At 37.7% G+C, this 21,031-nt stretch overlaps 1 protein-coding gene across 3 annotated transcripts; it reads right to left on the bottom strand.

Moving 5' to 3' along the window:
• Positions 1–559: 559 nt before the first annotated feature.
• LOC121320862 (serine/threonine/tyrosine-interacting-like protein 2) lies at positions 560–17,516 on the bottom strand. Of its 3 annotated transcripts, none has more exons than XM_041259582.1 (6): positions 17,368–17,516; positions 15,866–16,001; positions 14,567–14,661; positions 13,556–13,787; positions 11,136–11,353; positions 560–5,316 (listed from the first exon to the last, which is right to left on the bottom strand). In XM_041259582.1, exons 2-6 carry the CDS (start codon positions 15,973–15,975, stop codon positions 2,528–2,530), a joined length of 3,444 nt encoding a protein of 1,147 aa, XP_041115516.1. In that variant the 5' UTR covers positions 15,976–16,001; positions 17,368–17,516; the 3' UTR covers positions 560–2,527. The 3 variants fall into 3 exon arrangements, with proteins under 3 accessions (XP_041115516.1, XP_041115517.1, XP_041115518.1); XM_041259583.1 differs by lacking the exon at positions 17,368–17,516 and adding an exon at positions 16,969–17,103; XM_041259584.1 differs by lacking the exons at positions 15,866–16,001; positions 17,368–17,516 and adding an exon at positions 14,166–14,187 and having other exon boundaries at positions 14,567–14,631.
• Positions 17,517–21,031: the final 3,515 nt, after the last annotated feature.

Below are 21,031 nucleotides of genomic sequence, written 5' to 3'. Positions count from 1 at the left end.
ACAGGTTAAAAACCTGTGTTTTGGATGAACTTTGTTCACACTCCTGATTTCCTGAAAGATGATCCATTCGCATCTTGATTGTGAGTCAGGTGTGTTTGTGTATGATGGGAGTGTGAAAGACAGAGAGTGGAAGGGAGTTTAGTGATCAGTGCATAGTCCTCTATAAAGCCTGAGTACCTTTCTTAGTAAATCCACAATTAAAAGTGTCTAATGTCTCTAGACCAAAAATAAAAATCTTGTTTACACTGGAGCATACAATCAAGTCAAAGGGATTGTATACTATCTCCCGGACAACCCTTTCGTCTGTGGTGCCATTGTAATCACATACCAATTTTTCAAAGTTAGTTATTAAAATCCTCCCACTGCTGTTGAATACAGTACCCCACACTGGTAGTCAATAAATGGCAAGAAGTAGTACACCTAAAATAGAATGTGCTATTGCAGCAAATGCAATGCCCTCGACTCCTGTGCCATGGCAAAAAAAACCACCAAAAAACACCAAAAAAAAAAAAATGTTGTTTATGGATCTAAACTTAAAAGAAAAAAAAGTTTGGTACAGTAACAATTAAAAACAGATTTCTGACAGGATCTTTCTGACAGGATTTTTCTTCATAATTGTTGTTTGAATTGCATTTTTAATATCACAAACAAGGCTGAGTAAAATACAAATTCATTGTGTAGAAAATATGGACATTTAATACGTTTGTAATACTGAAAACATATGCATAAAATACTACACCTGGAAAGTCCTAAAAAAACGTGTTTCACAATGGCATGTTTGTTTTCCGATTACGCATGGAAGCAACAGCAACAGAGCAGTACTGTTGAATTGCCTACAGTACATGTCTTGCACATTCAATGCTTGATAGATGTTTTATGATAAAGTACATGTGACTGATTAACTTTGCAGGACTACTGACCATATGTGCATTAAAATGCTCCTGTGTCAAAAACACTGAACTAAACTGCAATTCATGACTGTATCAAGGATGATCCATTACCGTGTAGTATCTTTAAGAACTAGAGGTTACTTGGCACTGAAAAGTACAGCTTAAAACCCCATAGGTTCAGGCAGCCATGAACTCAAATTGACCCCCCCCTCCCCCCAGTTAAAAGATTGATTCCACGAAGGGCATATTATAAGAAGCAATTGTATTGCATCTGTAGATCAAAAAGAATAAAATAAACCAGTGGTTTCATATCTTTATTTACTGATATCTTAACAGATATTAAAACTTGTTTGGCCCAGTTTATCAACAGTAGATTGTTCGTATTTTCCCTTTTTATGCAGGACAATAAGTGAACTGTCTCTGTAGATCCCACCTGAAATGAGAAGTTCTAGTCAAGATGCATATGACATTCACATTATATTTTTTATTGTAGGGTAATTTATTCCACAGCACAAAATACTGTGCTAAAATGAGTGCCTTAAACAGGACTGTCATTCTTGAATTGTGATATAAAACACCATGTGACTAATACCATGTTTCCACCTTAAACATGTAGTCCAGAAGACTGGGTTAAATTAGCAGGGAAATATTGGAGGCTGGTGAATTAATTTATATGTTGCAATTATAGAAAAAGCGATACATCAAGGTGATCTTTGACTTCTGGTTGCAGATTGGATTGCAGACTGTAGATGGAACAGGTGGCAGCCCCAGGCTTATATTGAAACAACATGAGATCAAGTTTTGCAGACTGTTTTCTTATTATTATTTCAAGCAGTGAAAAATAATCAAAAAATCATAGACTGGAATGGAAACTTGTGTTTAAAAAAAAACAAAAAACAAAAAAAATATATTTTCTATATAAGAAAGCTTGAAAAATGTGGGGAAAAAATATTTTTCTCATCTGGGAGTACAAGATATAATGCTATTGTTTGTTTTTTAATACTGTAGATACTTATTCAAACACAAACAAACAAAAAAAAAGGTTTAATAGAATATTATTTAGAATATTAACACATTATCAAAATGCAGCATACATTTTTACATTGGTTTTCAGGTTGCTAGGCAAAAATCACGGTTTCACTTGGGCAGTACATTTCTGATCATTTGGCTTGTGATGAAAACTAAACAAAACACATACCAATATCTAAGAACAGATAGAGTGTGTCTGTGATAACACAGTCAGGTGGGTAAGGGGTTATTTAACCAAATACACAGCAGTGATTTCCTAGTAAGATCCCTCCATAAGTTATGCTAGTTCTTTCATTTGTCTTTAATTTATTTAATATGGTGTTCCAAACTTTACAGAGACTACATTTCATTATTTCTCTTGTAAAGAATACTTTAGCATGTACCATTTATTTTATTAAAGGTTAAGTTCCATGTCAAGGTACTGTATGTACTACTTATACCATAGTACAGCCAATTTATACTGTTTTTAGCAGCACTATTACCACTTGTTAGGCACACTGTGATAATGTATACACCATTCATGGTGTGCCAGTTAGTGATGTCATATAGGGATTAGTTGTATTTTCAAATAAAAAGTAGACATGAATAATCACCTCAAAGAGAGCTAGTTAAACTTCTTTTCTTCTCTGAACCCTTGATCTTGATTCCTGACGACTTCTCCAAGCAGCAATGATAGCATCATCATCATCATCATCATCATTATCAACATCTAACTCCTCTTCTTCTTTGGGTCTTGGTCTTGACCTAGACCTTCTGGTTATTGATATATCTTCCTCATCACTGCTGCTTCTTTTTACTTCATTTTCTTCTGACCGTGAAAAACTCTGGGTGAATTTTCTCTTCGGTCCAAGTTCAAGGAGGTCTTGATCTTCTAAAGCTTCATCAGAGCAGTGGAGTGACCGCGTTCTGTTCAGGGAATTGCCGTTACATGACGGTTCAGTTTCAGATGCTGATTGTCTGTAGACATAAGGTTCTGGACTTGTTTTACCGTAGATGCCTGGATCATCAGAAGTAAACCTTCTGGATGAGTACGTCTTTGTGTCTGTCATGCGAGTTGAAGCAGATAACCTTGACGTGCTCCTGTATCCCTCTTCATGACTGCTGTATGGGCTTTGTGATTTTTCAGAGGGATCCATTCTATGTCTGGAGAACTTGTAGTCCGGTGATCCGGCAGTATCCTCTTTGAGATACGATAATCTGGTGAACTTAGAATCAGAGCTTTCGTTTGTGGTAGAATTTGAAGATTTAGAAGAGGTAGCTTTCACATCGCTGAGCCATTTGTCAATGCTGTTTATTCTGTCTGAGCCATCTGTGCCCAAGCTGGAATATCGTCCTGAAATACTGGACGCAGTATCAGCTTTATCAAGATTCTTATAGGAGTATCTTCCGGATGTTCCAGTGAGGTCATCCTCGTCCTCACTATCATCTTTAGCCTTCTTTTTCTTGAACAAAGTACTGCGCTTGTTGTCTGCAGCGATTTTTTCTATTTTGTACTCAAACATTTTTCCTCTCATCTCAGATTTAATTTCTTTTTCCTTTGTGTCCAGTTTCTTTAGGTCAATATCATCTGCAAACAGGCTGTAGAGGGGCTTGCTGGTACGTGTGATCTTCTGTTTGGAGCCAAAGCCTTCAGACAAGCTGCCACATGACATGACTGACTGGGTGTCAGTGCTTCGCATGTCCTTCTGACGTAGTAAAGAACTTGCATAAGATGCCCCACTCTGCATGCTGAGAAGAGATGTCTTGTCATCATCTATGTTTTTCCCAACAGCGCCTGCTCTTGAGCCCATGCTCATAACTGATGGACTGCATGATGGAGGCAAGCTACCTTGCATCAATAACTCATTCTGCTTCTGTACTATGGTCTCAGTAACTACATTGGCAATCCAGTTCTGAATGCTTGCTAAGGAAATGGTATCATCACTGCCTACCTGAATATTTGGCAGGGGAATCATAGGTACTTGTGGCAGACCTTGAGTACTTCTTGAAACGGATGATCTATTACTTTGCATGCTTAACATTGAAGCAGTGTCATCATTTACACTCTTGGCTGCCACGTTGGGCCACAGTGCAGATAGTGGGATGCTCCCGCTCAATGAGCTCTCTGTCTCCCATCCACACATGGACTGGCTCTCCTCCAGGGTCTTTCTGGAACGTTCTAAGATCTCTTCCCGTCTTTGCTTCCTCTTGACTGAAGCAGTGTCTTCACCCTTGCCAAGCTCCACAATTTCATCTTTGTTTTCTGTGCCCAGTTTCTTCTGGTGTTTAAGCTTCCAATTCTGGTAGGCTGACAGATTGACCTCACCCAGTGGTGTGTTTTCTTCTCCTTCTGCTTGTTCTCCACTGCCGTCTGTCTTTTTGCCTCCTGCAGACTCTGCATCTTTTTTATTCCATCCAAATTCAATCCTTTTGATCTTCCACCTTTCCAGGGGGGTGAGCTTATCTTTGTTCTTCTTGCAGAAGTTATACAAAGAGCTTGTTTGTGAGAAGAGGCTTTCCTCATCAATGTCTTTTTCTTTTCTCCCATTTTCAGAGGAATCCTTGCCTTTTTGGCCATCTCTACCATACCGTGCTGCAGCTTGATCCTCGATCTCCCTTAGTCTCTGGGTCCACAAGTCTGCTGAGCTGTCTTCAGTGGAGATGGAATCACTGCGGACCCTGCTTATACCACTGGCTGTCAAACGTTCCTTTAGGATGCGGATGTCAAGGCTGTTCACACTTTCCACGTCACCCCGGTCGCTGATGGAAAATGCCTTTCCTCCAAGGAGGGATTGTTCATCTTCACTCATGAGCTGAGACTGCCACCAGTCTTCAGACTGGTATCTTTCATTTCTGCTCTGCCATTCCCTTATCATCTGCTCCACATCGTCCTCCTCTTCTTGTTCAGGAAGCTTAGATAGTTTGCCTTCATTGTCATGCCCCTGTGGCTTGCTGGGGGGCAGGCCTTGCTTTTTTCGCCATTCTGCATACAGCTCATCCTCCTCATCCTCGTCAATGAGGGTGGGCCTTTTGGAAGCCACGCTGGCCTTGGCGACTGAGCTCATGACGCTGCTCATGGTGCTCATGTCATCTTCTTCCTCCACCATGATCGAGTGGACTTTAGCTCCCATCATGCTCCCTGAATCCTCTTCCTCTGCCATGATTGAGTGGGTTTTAGCCTCAATGACTGAGCTCTGACTGAGAGTGTCGCTGTCGTCATCACCTGCCCGTTCCTCCAGGAGGGTCTCGTTCAGCTCTCGGAGTTGCTTCAGGAAGCCCTCGTTTGGGTTGATAGGGCGTTTCTTCCTGATCGTCATCAACGCCTCCATAATAGTCATGTGATGGAAGATCATCAGGTAAGCAGCTACTAGGACAGCTGATCGACTCACTCCCATCATAGAGTCCACAAGGACTTTGCCTGTGAGAAGTTAAACAATGACAGTAAAATAACTGTATAAGTACTGTAAAAACCTTTGTATAAGTCTATTTTCTAGATATTATTAGGGGGTATTAAAAAGGGAGAAGCGACTTATACACCGATGTTACCTATAGGTTTTTCCTGAAATTATTGTCTCAAAGGGGGGGGGGGGGGGTGTGTGTGTGTGACATACACCAGTGCGACTTATACATGTAAAAGCTTTAATAAAAAAAAAAACTCATGGCCAGTTTAAAAAAACCACAAAATTACACATTTTAGAGTAAAAAAATACTTTAAAAGACTGTGAATTAAATCCTTTTTTATTCTTTTTTTTAAACGAGAGCAACCACCTGTGTTTTAATGATTAACCAGCAGCCTTTTGAATAAATAATATCCCCTTCGTTATTTTTTTTAATAACATTTCCAGACATTTTAAAAACAGTGTGTGTGAGAGCTCTATGTGGTTCGAGAATTTGCCCTGCCAAAACCTGTTAAAAAACATATATGCATTATAAAATAGATGCATAAGTAGGAAACTAGATGGGAGTGAAAAGCCCTCACTTGTAAATAGTGTTTATTTTGTATTTATTTTGTGTTAATACTGTAGCCAATTTTGTACTGGTGCGTGCTTTCATTCACTCCCATATTCTCCAGTAATACAGATCCATAGTTATTCTACAAACAGCATCAATAACAGTTTTATCTGTATCGCCGTTTATTTTATAAATGTAAGGTGTTAGTCGTTAAGTGTGCATATTAACTTGACCCAGCAAAAGGGTTAAGTTTGAGCCTTGTTTAAAATGCTTAATTTCTATGTGAAAATGTGGCTGGAGCTGAAGATCCTGTAGACCTAATTGGTGAATGAATTATTACATTTGTTTTAAATGATGCAAATGTAGAAAAGGCTGCAATTGGCCTGTGTGTTCAGTCCTGTAGAGGCTGTGGTTCAGGAAGAGCTCCAGTTGGGTTGCTGCCCAAAGCATTCAAGTGTAACTGCATATTGTTGTTATTTGTTTAAAAATTTGCTTTCCCTTTATTTTTGTTCAATAAAAGTGCTTAGTAGCATCATGATTTCAACAGCTGCCTGATTTCCTGACTTTTTGCCAGATCGTTTGCAGCTAACCCTGACAAAACTTAACGTGATAGAATTAGTCAAAGAGATAATAAAGATACAGATTGAGAGGAGATCATCAGTTGTTCCCTAAAAAATGAAATAGAAATGAACATTGCTAAGGGGGCTAAAACCAATTCCAAAATGTTTTTCCAATATTACAACAGCAAGAGAACTTTCAAAGAGGAGGTTAAATGTCTAAGAGATACAAATGGCAAAATCATAGATGAAGAAAAAAAATTGCAAATATCTTAAATGATTACTTTTCACAAGTTTTTGCAAAGGAGGATACGGACAACATGCCCCACATGTCATCCAGTTCCTATCCAGTTTCAAATAACCGAGGCAGAAGTGTTAAAGGGACTAGGAGCTCTTAAAATAAACAAATCCCCTGGGCCAGATGAGATCCTCCCAATAGTACTCAAAGAAATGAAAGAAGTTATTTACAAACCGCTAACCAAGCTAATGCAACAGTCTCTTGACACATCTGTTGTACCGACAGACAGGAACATTGCAAACGTAATACCGATCCACAAAAAGGGAAACAAAACTGAACCAGGTAACTACAGATCAATAAGCCTGACATTATATGCAAACTTATGGAAACTATAATAAGATCAAAAATAGAAAATTACCCATGTGGTAACAGTATCCTGGGAGACAGTCAGCGTGGTTTTAGGAAAGGGAGATTGTGTCTAACTAACCCGCTTGATTTTATTGAGGATGCAACATTGACAATGAATAATTGCAAAACATATGACATGGTTTACTTAGATTTACAGAAAGCTTTTGACAAAGTCCCGCATAAAAGATTAATTCTCAAACTGAACGCAGTAGGGAGTCAAGGAAACACATGTACATGGATTAGGGAGTGATTAGCATGCAGAAAACAGAAAGTACTGATTAGAGGAGAAACCTCAGAATGGATTATGGTAACCAGTGGAGTACCACAGGTATGTACATTAACTACTTAGATTCTGGTATAGTAAGCAAACTTGTTAAATTCGCAGATGACACAAAAATAGGAGGAGTGGCAAACACTGTTGCAGCAGCAAAGGTCATTCAAAATGATCTAGACAAGATTCAGAACTGGGCAGACACATCAAATGACATTTAATAGAGAAAAGTGTAAGGTACGGCACGCAGGAAATAAAAATGTACATTATAAATATCATATGGGAGATACCGAAATTGGAGACAGAATCTATTAAAAAGACCTAGGAGTTTTTGTTGACTCAGTAATGTCTTCATCTAGACAAAGTGGGGAAGCTATAAAAAAGGCCAACAAAATGCTCAGATACATTGTGAAAAGTGTTTAATTTAAATCAAGAGAAGTAATGTTAAAACTGTACAATGCATTAGTAAGACCTCATCTAGAATAATGTGTTCAGTTCTGGTCACCTCGCTAGAAGAGTGCAAAGAAGAGCGACCAGAATTATTCTGGGTTTAAAAGGCATGTCATGCAGACAGGCTAAAGAATTGAATCTATTTGGTCTTGAACAAAGAAGACTATGCGGCGACCTAATTCAAGCATTCAAAATTCTAAAAGGTATTGACAATGTCGACCCAAGGGACTTTTTCAACCTGAAAAAAGAAACAAGGACCAGGGGTCACAAATGGAAATTAGATAAAGGGGCATTCAGAACAGAAAATAGGAGGCACTTTTTTACACAGAGAATTGTGAGGGTCTCGAATCAACTCCCCAGTAATATTATTCAAGCTGACACCCTGGGATAATAAGCTACTAACAACCAAATGAGCAAGATGGGCCGAATGGCCTCCTCTCGTTTGTAAACGTTCTTATGTCCTTATGGTTTGCCATGTTTATTAATGCGCTTTACTACACTTTGCAATTCTTTACGATTCTTACCTATGCTATACTTTCCTATGATGAAGCGTCTGTAAGGGTTGGGTAGTAAGCGATGGATGCATGTCCCTGTGATATTCTGCATGCTATATACTGCATTGCCCCCACTGGATGCAGCCCAGCTACAGTTTTCCTTCAGTCTCCTGATTGTGAGATACAGGCATAAGACCATCTCTACTGTATGAATTGAATGGATTTTAGTTTCCCAAGGCTTTGTATAAATGCATCACTGTAGAAAGTACTCTACCAGTTTAGCACAAAAGTTTAGCTTTAAAGCTCCATTAATGTTGATAAACGTTTTTCTTTTTTGTTTTGTTTTTTAAATAATGCTAATAATAATAGATGGACAGGTAACCTTTCATTTGGCAAATGAGGATGAGAGAAAGTAAAGGCTATTAGTTAACATGTACATGTAGGACATATTATAATGTCATTATTGCTTGTGAATTTTAACATTGGAACCTTGACATTATAATGAGGTACAGATAGGGGTCAGTAATGTAGGAATGGATTTAAATTAGACCCTGTTCCACACATTACCATGTTAATTTCTGAATAATTATTCTTCATGGTTTATAATATATATATATATATATATATATATATATATATATATATATATATATTCCCCATTTTTTTGCAATGGACAACATATGAATCTGTGCACATATACAATTAACTAACAGCACCGGTTTAGATGTTTTATCTAACGTACTTATATTCAATTATTAACCTGTAGACAGTCTTGCTGAAGATATAACCTCAAATCTGTAGTGGTAAAGAAAATACATCAAAAGATACAATTAATCATTCATGCCCACGTCATAGAAGAGCTTAAATTAATGAGTATATTCACAACACAAAAGGACCGTAATTGGTTCACTACTTGGATCTCTTTGAGAAAGATTTCATAACTTAAACTTAAATACTGCAAACATCTATCTGCACAGTATCTGTATTCTCATACGAAACACAGCTTCAGTACAGAACCCTGCTAAAACAAACTACATGTTTCACAGAAAGAAAGAAAAAAGTATTCTAGTGTCATTTCAACAAACAATTTTAAACAGGATTATTTGAAACCTACATTTGATGATTAAGATTCAGATCCTTTAGGAAGATACGTGGAAAGAAAGCAATATGTGTTATAAACAGCATTAAGGCACACTGGTCCACAGAAATATAATTGATGTTTATTTGGTTAAACTACTGTTCTTCCAGTATCATTTTGTGAGTACTGGTTTTTCGCCACAAAACCTTCTTGTCGTATCAGCAGGATACCAGCAGGCGCTGGGTCTGAACAATGACCTTTAGCAAATCTACTGGAACATTCTGTCAACAGCAATCACAAAATAATTGCAGAGACAGCATACTCCAGAAGGGGGAGTAACAGTTTTATAAATCGAATAATTGCTCCCCACCCCACCCCCCCAAATTACTTTAGAATTACTTGAATTCTCAGTGTCAAATGAAGTGTTGAATTCTGCTTCACCAGCAGAATAATTTGATGTGTCTAGAAAAGTCCTCTGTAATTAAAAACAGTGTGTGGGGGGTGCAGCACGTATAAGAATGATAAAACAGTTAATATTTCTGCGAGCGATTACATTAATAAGAGTACACAGATACAGTGCAGCTCTATTTAGAATGTGCTGTTCTATTAATGGACATGCGGTAGGGGAATGTACCTGGCTGTGTTTCGTCAGGCCAACAGGGAAAGCACTGCTGAAGCTGCTGGTTTTCAAGATACCTTGTTGCAGGGATTTACCTTCACATGCTCCGAATGCCTCCTAAATCCATTGCAATAGAAATGCTACTGTAAATCCCTATCACTCAATACCTAGGGCTGACAAGTGAAGACTTGGGGAAGATCGCCAGGGCGGAATGAATGTATAACTTGGATATTCACTGTTAACACTCCTGCTTTTCTTTCACAGTCTACGGGTAACATCACTAAATTGTGCATTTAGATACAGGTGAGCTGATACAAATGGAGAGCTTAGTAGAACTCACTTAGAAGTTGCTGTGATTTCAGATAGATCCCGACAGATAAACACCTGCATGCTGTGATTTCAGATACAACCCGACAGATAAACACCTGCATGCTGTGATTTCAGATACAACCCGACAGATAAACACCTGCATGCTGTGATTGCAGATAGATCCTGACAGATAAACATCTGCATGCTGTGATTGCAGATAGATCCTGACAGATAAACACCTGCATGCTGTGATTTCAGATACAACCGACAGATAAACACCTGCATGCTGTGATTTCAGATACAACCCGACAGATAAACACCTGCATGCTGTGATTTCAGATACAGCCTGACAGATAAACACCTGCATGCTGTGATTTCAGATACAACCCGACAGATAAACACCTGCATGCTGTGATTTCAGATACAACCCGACAGATAAACACCTGCATGCTGTGATTTCAGATACAGCCTGACAGATAAAAGCCTGCATGCTGTGATTTCAGATAGATCCCGACAGATAAACACCTGCATGCTGTGATTTCAGATACAGCCTGACAGATAAAAGCCTGCATGCCGGGATTTTTTGCTGTAGGTCACGTGGTCTGATTGCAGCTAGACCATTGAAGAGATTTTGAAATGAAGAGATTGGGTACCATGATGCAGCAGCCAATGCTTGATCGACAACAAATGAGTCTAAAGTACCAGCAAGATCTTGACAGGAAGAGCAGGGGGATCAGTGATAACAATGCTAGTGCTAATAAGATGCTTGAAAGTGGATTTTAAACCTCGTACTGCACTCCTATATGCACTGGCACATTTGATCGACTGGTCACCAATGCTCAGCATGTAGGGCTGCTCATACCTCTGCATGTCAAAAGAGATTCATCCAAGAACTCTGCAGCTGGGCGAAAGTGCTTGGATATGTCCACGTCTGGGAAGTCATCAATCTCAATGCCTTGGTACTGTATATCAATGCCAGCGTAGAAGTCAGGTCCTGTGTAAACTCCAGTGCCATGGGCCGCATTCAGGATATGGGTTATTCCTAACCTCTTCAAGCGGGCTTTATTCACAGCAACACTCCTTTAAAAACAAACACCCAAAGCCCAGATTTTTTTAGTTTGATTTTTGTTTTATCTTCAGTGACATGCAGTACTCATTTGCTGGGTTGAACATTATTCCAACAGTACCATGTACAAATAGGGTCCACAATGAAGATAAAATACACTGTATACAAGCACCAAAAAAAAAAAAAAAAAAAAAAAAAAAAAAAAAATGGCGAGAGGATTTTGTTTCTCATAAATAAAGTATTAGTAAGATATTTATTTCTCTACAGATGTGTTTAATCACGTAAGGCTGCGATTATAAATGCTTACAGCTGCACTGTTGCATTTTTAATGGGTAATAAATAATTTGTATACAGGGTATTAATAATTTATATGCTGTAACACATATTTTTAACTTACTTCAATATATTAAATAGGATGAGAACCTATGGCCCTCCTGGAAAGATAAGTTAAAAATGTAAGTTAAGCACTTTTTATTTCTGGTCATTAGAACTAAATCACAGCCCCGTATCATTTTCCAAATCGAGTGATGTGTTGCCATTGCTGGTAATTCTGTGCTCTGCTAATAATTCCTTCAGGGATTATAATGACCTCTCAATGACATTCTCTGAACTTTTCTATAAGGCAATCCAACAGGGACCTGACCTTTTCTCTGCACAGCCAAATATTTACCTTCTGGTCTCTAATACAAAAAAAGAAACCTTTGCTTGTCAGTCCATTATGTATACAGTACCGAAACAAATTACAGAAACAACAAATGATTTACAGAACGACTGTGGGTGGGGATTTTATTGCCTGCTTTTCTTCACTCAGATCCTTTACTTACTAAATATCTTGGTATCCCTGAATACACAATTGTCTTCTCTTTAAAAATGTACTAAAGATTTTAAAGAGAAGTCTGTCTCACAAATGCTATGATAGCTACAGGTGATTAATTTAATAACAATCTTGAATGACTGGGTGGAGCTTTTGTTCTCTATTTTATCCATTTTCCTGAATGGTGACTGCCAAGACTGGTACACTATTCAATTTAGTGTTGTCTTTGGCACTGCTTAGCCAGAAACCTATTTTGGAGGGTAAAATGAACAGAAAATATCATATCCAGTTGTTCTGCATTGGCAGTCAGTGGATCATATTTAGAGTATCACATATAAGAGGGGCAAGCAGCTCATTAAAATCGTTTGCGTATTTTTAAAGAGGAGACAATGATCTATTCAGGGATACCAAAACATTATAAATAAGGGGTTTGAGTGAGGAAACATGGGCAATACAAACCCCACCCTTAGTCTTGCTGTAAATGTTATTTCCATAATTTGTGTCGGTTTTGTAAATATAGGCTTTTAACAAGAAAAAAAGGATAGTGCTTGTTTTATCTAGCAAACTGGAATGGCAGAGGTTTTGAGACTGCTGCTGTACAGTAGTTTACAACCTATTCCAGCACGACTGTCCACCAAGTTGTTTATTAAATGTTTCTTAGAGCTCATTACTGGTCCCAGTTTAATCTAATTGTATTTAACTCTAATTGTGCTTCCTGCTCTAATAGGGGGACTCATTGTCATGTGTGCTGACAATACTGTTTCTGTTAGCAACTGATAATATTAAAAAAAAGAGAGAAACAAAAACATGAATTGTTCGGAAAAAGTAGATCATTGTCTCATAATATATTAAGTTAATTACTTATTAAAATAAGTATCTGCTTTTTGTTTTTGTGGATATTTGTGCTTTTTGATCACCGATATATTGGTCCAGATTTTGCACCAGAATGTTAATTAAGACTCTATGCAGATCATACTCAGTAGATTGTACACAGCAGTGATTTGAACACAGTAACTTTGTATGATAGCACTTTTATCTGAATGTGAGGAGGAAAGCCCTTTATATTAATAACTTAATTAATATCCATATACATGTGGAGTCGTCCGTGTTGCCTTTCTTTGGTGGAAGGTTGTGAATTGCAATAGAAGTTACTAAATTAGAGGTTCGCAAGGCAAAATCTATGGTGACTGGTATTATACACATGCCACTGTTACTGTGGAGAGCCAATAGAGGGTACCAATGAGAGCAACAGGAGGAATCACAATGCAAACCCAAACCACTGTAGCAGGTTCCATAACCAGAACAAAGCAAACTTATGTTCTGTCGGCAATCTGATTGTGTTACATTCAAGATTCAGTACAATCACCCAGTCATGAGACCTGCAGCTACCCACTCTACTCACTTTTCAGCTATGAAAACATTGGGCCACACCTCATCGACAGGGTTCTTAGGGGCCTCCAGTTTGTCCTGTGTCAGCTCCCTCTGGATATCCAGGACGCACGGGGTGTTGAACTTGCTGTTGTCATCCATCATGTCCTTCACCCGATTGTACAGGTCCTCCACCAGCAGCTGCTCTGCAGACTCCATCATCTGCTCTGGCATCGCTTCCACTTTCATCTCCTTGTGTTTCAACTCTGTACGGAAGCATAGGATGTTCAACGGCATACGTTTTTTAAAATTGTTCTTGTGCACTTTCAAATTCTGCTTTTTAATACGTGCGCACATGTACGGAGTGATTATAAGATCACTTCAACCTGCTGTTGTCAGGTCACAATTGCTTGGGTCATACAGGGAGCATAGCAGACGCCTATAAGTGTTCATGCATTATGCTTACTATGGGCACCATTTGTCAAAGAGGGCTATTTACTTTAACATTACAGAAGTGTTCACCCAACAGGCAACTTACAGCTGCCCTTTTTCACTCAATAAACTCAAGAATGTTTTATATTAATTAGAATCTAAATCTGGAACAGCAATAATACAATGCCCTATATTCTTGCTTTCATACTTACTATAGTATTAATTCTATAAAATCTGAAAAACAAAAATGTAGAAAAAATAAATATCTTGGTCTCCCAAAAATATTTTTTATGGTGTATATTAAAAAAAAATTATACCCCCACCCTTCGTTACATAGTATACATAGGCAACTGCTCTTAGAATTACTGTTCATTTTATTTTGCACTGCACATCACAAACGAAAATATACAAAACAAATAAAAATGAAGCATGAATACTATACTGTTATCATACACACACATTGCACAATAACAGCAAATTAGCAAATGAAATATCTACTTGCTGAAGCGGTTTTTGCATTGTGGTTAAGATGCACGCTTGCGGTATGTTGGGTAGCTGGATCATGGCCAGCCTCATATGCTAATTTAGCAATTCAATAATGACGTAGGCTTACCTTCATTTATGATCAGTTTGGCAGCCACTGCAGAGGAAAGGTGGATTGGCTCCATAAAGATGCTCTCTGTATCGGTGTCAGACATAACTGAAAACCTGGAGGAATTTAAAACGCATGCATATTTATAGTTTGCTAATGGATATACAACATGTATGGCTCCTATCCTTTCCAACACAGTTTAATGGCATTGCATTTTGGGATCTGATTTTATATTGGCTTGCAAAAACGACTCAATCTGCCTAATATTCGGGGAGCCCTTTTCACCCAGTTTTAACTCGCGAGTTATTTAAAGTGTGTATTGATTCATTAACCAAAGTTCACAACTTTGGATTCTTAAATCATTTAACAACAGTCTAGCAGACTTTTTAAATTGTACTGTATACTGTATAGCCAATCAAAAAAAACTTTTTTGATTGAAGATATTTTTTCTGTTAAGTAAATAAATGCTATTTGATGGTATAGCTGTTATACTGCTGCCTAGGTAATGGTAAATTCAGATTATCAATCACTCCTGCCCTCAACCACGTGGATTCATGCAGAACTGTGGCCTGGCTCTAAAGGTAGAATAAATAGACTGTTCACATAATTTGAGTTTCCAATTATTATATTGCTTCTGTTTTTCATTACATCCTTGCACAGAAGCTGAAGGTGAGACTAATAGTCAAATTAGTAGGTCTGTTACCTTTAGTCTCACACTAATGAGGCAAAAAGCCCTTGTAGGAGAACTAACCAGAATCCTGTTTTAACTGTTTATAATAGAGAAAGTATTGATATGAACAGGCTGTGTTCAAAGGTTTTAAAAATAGGCTTCAAAGATGTAATGAAAAAATAAAAAAAGGATAAGAAACCAAAAAACATAAATGGTACGCAGGTGAGGGAATTATTTAATATTGTACACCCTATTTATTCCAACTTTTAATTGGACGACAACGCAGATCCTTATACACTGAGTCCAAGGGCAGGTTGAAAGACAGTATACAGTTAGTTATTTTTAGTTCCATAACATTGTTTTTCTAAACCTTCAGTTAACCACAAAAATACAGTTCCGTCCATGTAACTTTAGTATATTTCATTGATAAAAATGATTTTGCATCATGTTACTAAACCTGAAGTTTGCCTCAAAATTGCTTAGCAACAGACAATAACTGGCAATGTTCTATAACAGTTTTCCAAGGAAAGCCATTTTGATTAAACCATAATCCATCATGCTTTGACCTTAGAACAGCGGCAAATCTTAAACTAACCAACACTGTATGCCATCTAGCAAGACACCCTACAATGTGTTCTATCTGTACCTACCGGCTAGGAGAGGGGGTGCGAAGGTACCTGGCCTGCACAGACTGCACATCTGCAGTGTCCTCTTCCTCTGGTACCACCTGTTGCGGGTCTGAGTCTCGCGGTGATGCCATAGCTAAGCACTGATGCCAGCTTTCCGCTGCAGAAATCAAGGCACGCGTTAAGCACCATCATCGTCGTTATTAGGCAGGCTTTTCATTTGATTACATTTCCATATTGCCCTCTGCAGTTTTAAAATGCCCTGTCTCAGATCTGCGATTCTCTTTCCTCTACAAAAACCTGTAGTTTGTTTCTTTACCAACCGTCTGGAACAGTTTAATGAATAGAAAGCTTAATTTAATTAATTATAGCAGGAAAAAAAAAAAAAAACATTCTTTAAAAAGCTCATAAGATAAAGCTTTGTTACAGACTTGCTGAGGGAAATTCGATATCCAGATAGTATACCTTGGTATAGTATATTTAAAATTCGGACCCCCACATCAGATTTCTTTGTAAGTCAATCACCAAAAAAAAAAAAGTTTCAGAAGTAATCAACTAGATTGTGTCTCAACTGTTTTTATCTGTCTTAACCCTGGGACACTGGGATTCCCCTGCAGTCCAATGACCAAACAAATATACAAATCCTTGAAGAGGCAGCATCTGAGCACATTCTTCCAAATATTTTAACATAATATCATACATGATGCGGTAGACTGGACAGAGACTACTTCACACATCAACGATGGTACTGTTAATCACTGTCATTGTTTAGATAAAATAAAGGTAAGATGCATACAATAAAATGCAAGAAAAAGGTCTGTGGAATAAATAATGAATTGAATTCAAACAAAAATGCTCATTTTCAATACAATACCAATATGTACATCTTTTTTTTAAAGGGTTCACAACCATAATATATTATAGTACTGGTACTGTACATCTTGTGTTTTTAATCGTGAGCAATAAGGTACAGACGTATGATCTGTAACGCTTGGTTAATATTAATGAAGTTAAGGTTAGGGTTGGGCTAATAAAGTTACAGTAATAAAATAAACAAATACAAGATGGTAATATCTTAGGACACCTGTGATTACTGGAAACTCTCCATTTAACATAGTGTTTGTTACCTTCACTTTAAGAGCAGAGGTGGTCTACTGCCATTCAAACATGCTTCAAGCGCTCAGGTTTGTAGAGGAAAAGTGACTCCTTTACTGAATCTCAGTGGAGCTGTTCACTTTAACAGAACACATGAGTCTGAAATATATTTTAAGCTTCCCCTGACAGCTGCTGTTTGCCATCAGGGATGTGTCAAGTGAGCGGCCAGCACGGGCACACACCCACAGAGCACTTGTGAGAACATAGAACTCAATGTAAAATACTAAAGCAAGCAAAGGGAAAGGTTATATATATATATATATATATATATATATATATATATATATATATATATATATATATATATATGATACACATAAACTGCTTGCTTGTTAAATACAATAATGAAAAATGTCAAGTGAAGTGCTTACCTTTGCTGGGTAAAAGGCTCTTTCTTTCTTTGTCCCCTGCTAGCAGGACGGGTGTGACACTGAAAGGCTTGAGTAAGAAACTAAACTTAGTGACACGGTCAGATTGGCTGTCCTCTTTGACAACCCACCCCCCCCTTGACACCTGAAACCGTGACACATCAAGCTACCGTACGTGCCTGCAGAGATTTAACCCCTTAAAGTTCTGAACCCACTGGCCACTCGTTTCATTAAACCCTGATAGCAATTAACAAGGAAAAACAGACCAAAACCAGAGGCATTCACTGTGTACTTTACCACACCGTGCATGGGTTTCGCTGGAAGATAGCAAAGCTATTTAACTAATGTTTATCAGAAAAAAACAGACCAGACATATTATAAAACACTCCTTATATGTAGAAGGAGCCACTGCAAATCAACAGAATGCCATAGTCTCGTTATCAGAGGTTCAGCTCTGCTGTGCTGGTCATTACTGCCTTCTCCTGACTCCACAGAGAGTCATAGCTTATTGATCCCAGAATCTCATCAAGCAGCTTCTTGAAGGATCCCAGGGTGTCAACTTCAACAACATTACTGGGGAGTTGGTTCCAGACTCTTCTTACACAATTCTCTGTGTAAGAAAGTGCCCCCTATTTTCTGTTTTGAATGCCCCTTTACCTAATCTTCATTTGTGAGCCCTGGTCCTTCTTTCTTTTTTCAGGTTGAAAATGTCCCTTGGGTCAACATTGTTGATGTCTTTTAGAATTTTGAATGCTTGAATCAGATCACCCCGTAGTCTTCTTTTGTTCAAGACTGAATAGATTAAATTATTTTAGCCTGTCTGCGACATGCCTTTTAAACACAGAATAATTCTGGTCGCTCTCTTTCTAGAGCAACAATATCCTTTTTGTAGCGAGATGACCAGAACTGTACACAACATTCTAGATGAGGTCTTACTAATGCATTGTAAAGTTTTAACATTACTTTTCACTATAAATCCAAGAATTTTTTATATCTTCCCCAAATTGTCTACATGAAGACATTTCAAAGTCAACATAAACTCCCAGATCTTTTTCATAGATTTGAGTCAGCATGATTCTTTCTACTGTAATCACTGTATTATTAGTGGTAGTGGTATTATTATTCTTGTTGCTGTTGTGATTATCATCACCGGTATGTAGGGCCTGACCTCTCCTTTAGAAAAGGTTTATTTATCTTCATGACAGCTGGGAAGTGGAGATGTTATTTATAGCTCACAATGCAATCAGTGTTATATTGGGTGGAGAATTTGAGCACACTGACCTCATTTTTGTGTGGTACGGGGTCTCCACATTCAAGATTAAGACAAATACGTTTACATTTTGAAACAGACTTCACAAGTTTTATTGATCACAATAAATGCTACACAAAAAAATACAAATTGTGTTGTTATGCATAAGTTTCACCAGCTGTCACTAAAAGCTTTACAAGACTTCAGATCAGAAGAACGCAGAAGTGAAAAAGTGCCATCCTGCCCATGGGCGGGGCAGGTCGTTAGATTTTACTGCCTTTCGTCCAGATTTCGTTAGAAAAGGTACGTTGATTACTTTTGTGACAGTGACTTTGAACATCCCATTACTACCCTGAAGTGGCGGGGATTTTGGGGTTACACTTTGACGTCTTCCCGAGTTGGATTGTCAATATGAAAAACACTGTGATAATATCAATGACCGTGCTGGAGTAACATATGAAGCACAGTACATCATTTTCTAAGTGATCAGTCATTGCATGTTATATATCCAATATTAGAAATTAAGATATTATATATGTTTAAACTTGTTAAGACTGCAACCAGCCCCCCACCAATAAAAAAACAAATGTCAAACTTTGCAGGCCTTTAAGGTTTGACATGTGTCCTTATGTTGGTGAGTCCTGCTTTCACTCTAATGTTAACAGCAGTATGGGATTGAGGACTTTGGTTAAAAAAAGCAATCGCCACGGTGACCAATCAGGATATGAATTCCTTACTATACACAAAAGTATTATAATAATACAGCCAACCATTTTAAGAACACCAGAGGAACAGTCTTAAATTACAAATACAGTTTAGACACTTTTAAAATTACAAAAGCAACGCATTTTTAACAGCGGCTGTGTAAACATTCAGTTACATTACTACAAACAGCAATATAACAATAGGTTACTATTTTAAACATGTTGATGGTATAACAGTCAGAAATAAAATGAGGTAGAAAAGAAAAGAAACAGTACATAATTGAAGAAAAACTATTATTTTTAGTTCACACACTTAATATGCACACTGTCACAGAATAAATGCAGATAGATAATGGTATTATTAAAAATCACCAGATTCTAGCATTTAATTATAATTAATTTGATATCCGAGGAGAGTTACAGTGGTACTGTATGGGTGAAATTGTTTAGTTTTCCTGAGGTAAATCACATTTTTGTGATATGATTAATTCATTTTTAAATCTGTTTTAGCATTATTAGACTCTGTGAGATGAAAATACATTTCCATTACAGATAACACTTTAGTGCAGTATGCACTTCAGGCTGGACTAGGCCAGTGTACTGCGGCTTGCCATCTTGGGTGCTCACAGCGACCAATTTCAAACCTGGCGAGACGGTATAACCAGACACACACTCTGTCAAAGACCGGCCACGAACTGGGAAACCAAGTGTCACAACACCTGCCCAAGATCGACAGATCATTTTGCAGCATTTTCGTGATGTCAGTTGTTAATCAGGACAATAAAAAGTCACTGCACCTGCTCTAAAACAGAGTTTGTCATTTTTTTTAAATATAAGTGATAAGTTTCTTTTGATGCTCAGTATATCATTTTACATTTGTATTAAAATAGAGATCAATCATGCATCCAGAATAGTAAATGTATCTAAATACAGTTATTTCAAATAGTTACAAATAAGATATTATTGTATTACCAATATGGACAGTTTCCAAATGGTTTAAGAGCTACTTTCAGCCTGTTTCCTGTCAATATAGAGTATTCATTACCTGTGCCCTACATGCCCTAATTAAAATTCCCATTCATGTTGCTGCCTGTGCCCATGGATTCAGTTTTCTCTTTTATAATTGGCTTAATAATGCCATCTCCACCAGTATATCAATTAGCTGGTGCAGCCTTATCAGGCCTGCACATTCTATTCTAATAAGAATTCCGATGTGCTATAGAAACAATTTGAAGCAGCTAATTAAAACCTAGTTTTAGGTTGTTTAGATAATTCCATCCGTGGTACTCCAAAGAATCCAAACCACACAGGACACAACTGCAAGACTTTACCAGTATTTTTATGCTTTGTGTTCCCTTATAAAGGTTTACCACAGTATTTTTGTACAGCATGTTTGTGGTTTTCCCATGCTTTTCCCATGGTTATACTATGCATTTATCATAGTTTAACCTAGTCTAATAATATACTTTACAATGCCTCCCCATGCTTTATTACACTTTGCTATGCTTTAACTATGGGAAACTTTTACAAGGGTTCAACCAACACTGCAGTCAGAAAATGATAAGGCACTTCACCTATTTGCTTTAATGAGGTTTGTCTTATCTTTCAGTAAACCTCAGCCATACATAGGGTTATTTATATATTTATATATATATGGTGGAGTATTATTCCCCGGAGAGTGAGTATAGAACAAGTTAATCATACGGTTTTATAA

Source organism: Polyodon spathula, chromosome 9 (assembly GCF_017654505.1).
Source record: "Polyodon spathula isolate WHYD16114869_AA chromosome 9, ASM1765450v1, whole genome shotgun sequence".
Taxonomy (NCBI): domain Eukaryota; kingdom Metazoa; phylum Chordata; class Actinopteri; order Acipenseriformes; family Polyodontidae; genus Polyodon; species Polyodon spathula.
Note: the sequence above shows the minus strand (reverse complement) of the source record. Positions and strands in the feature narration are given on the sequence as shown.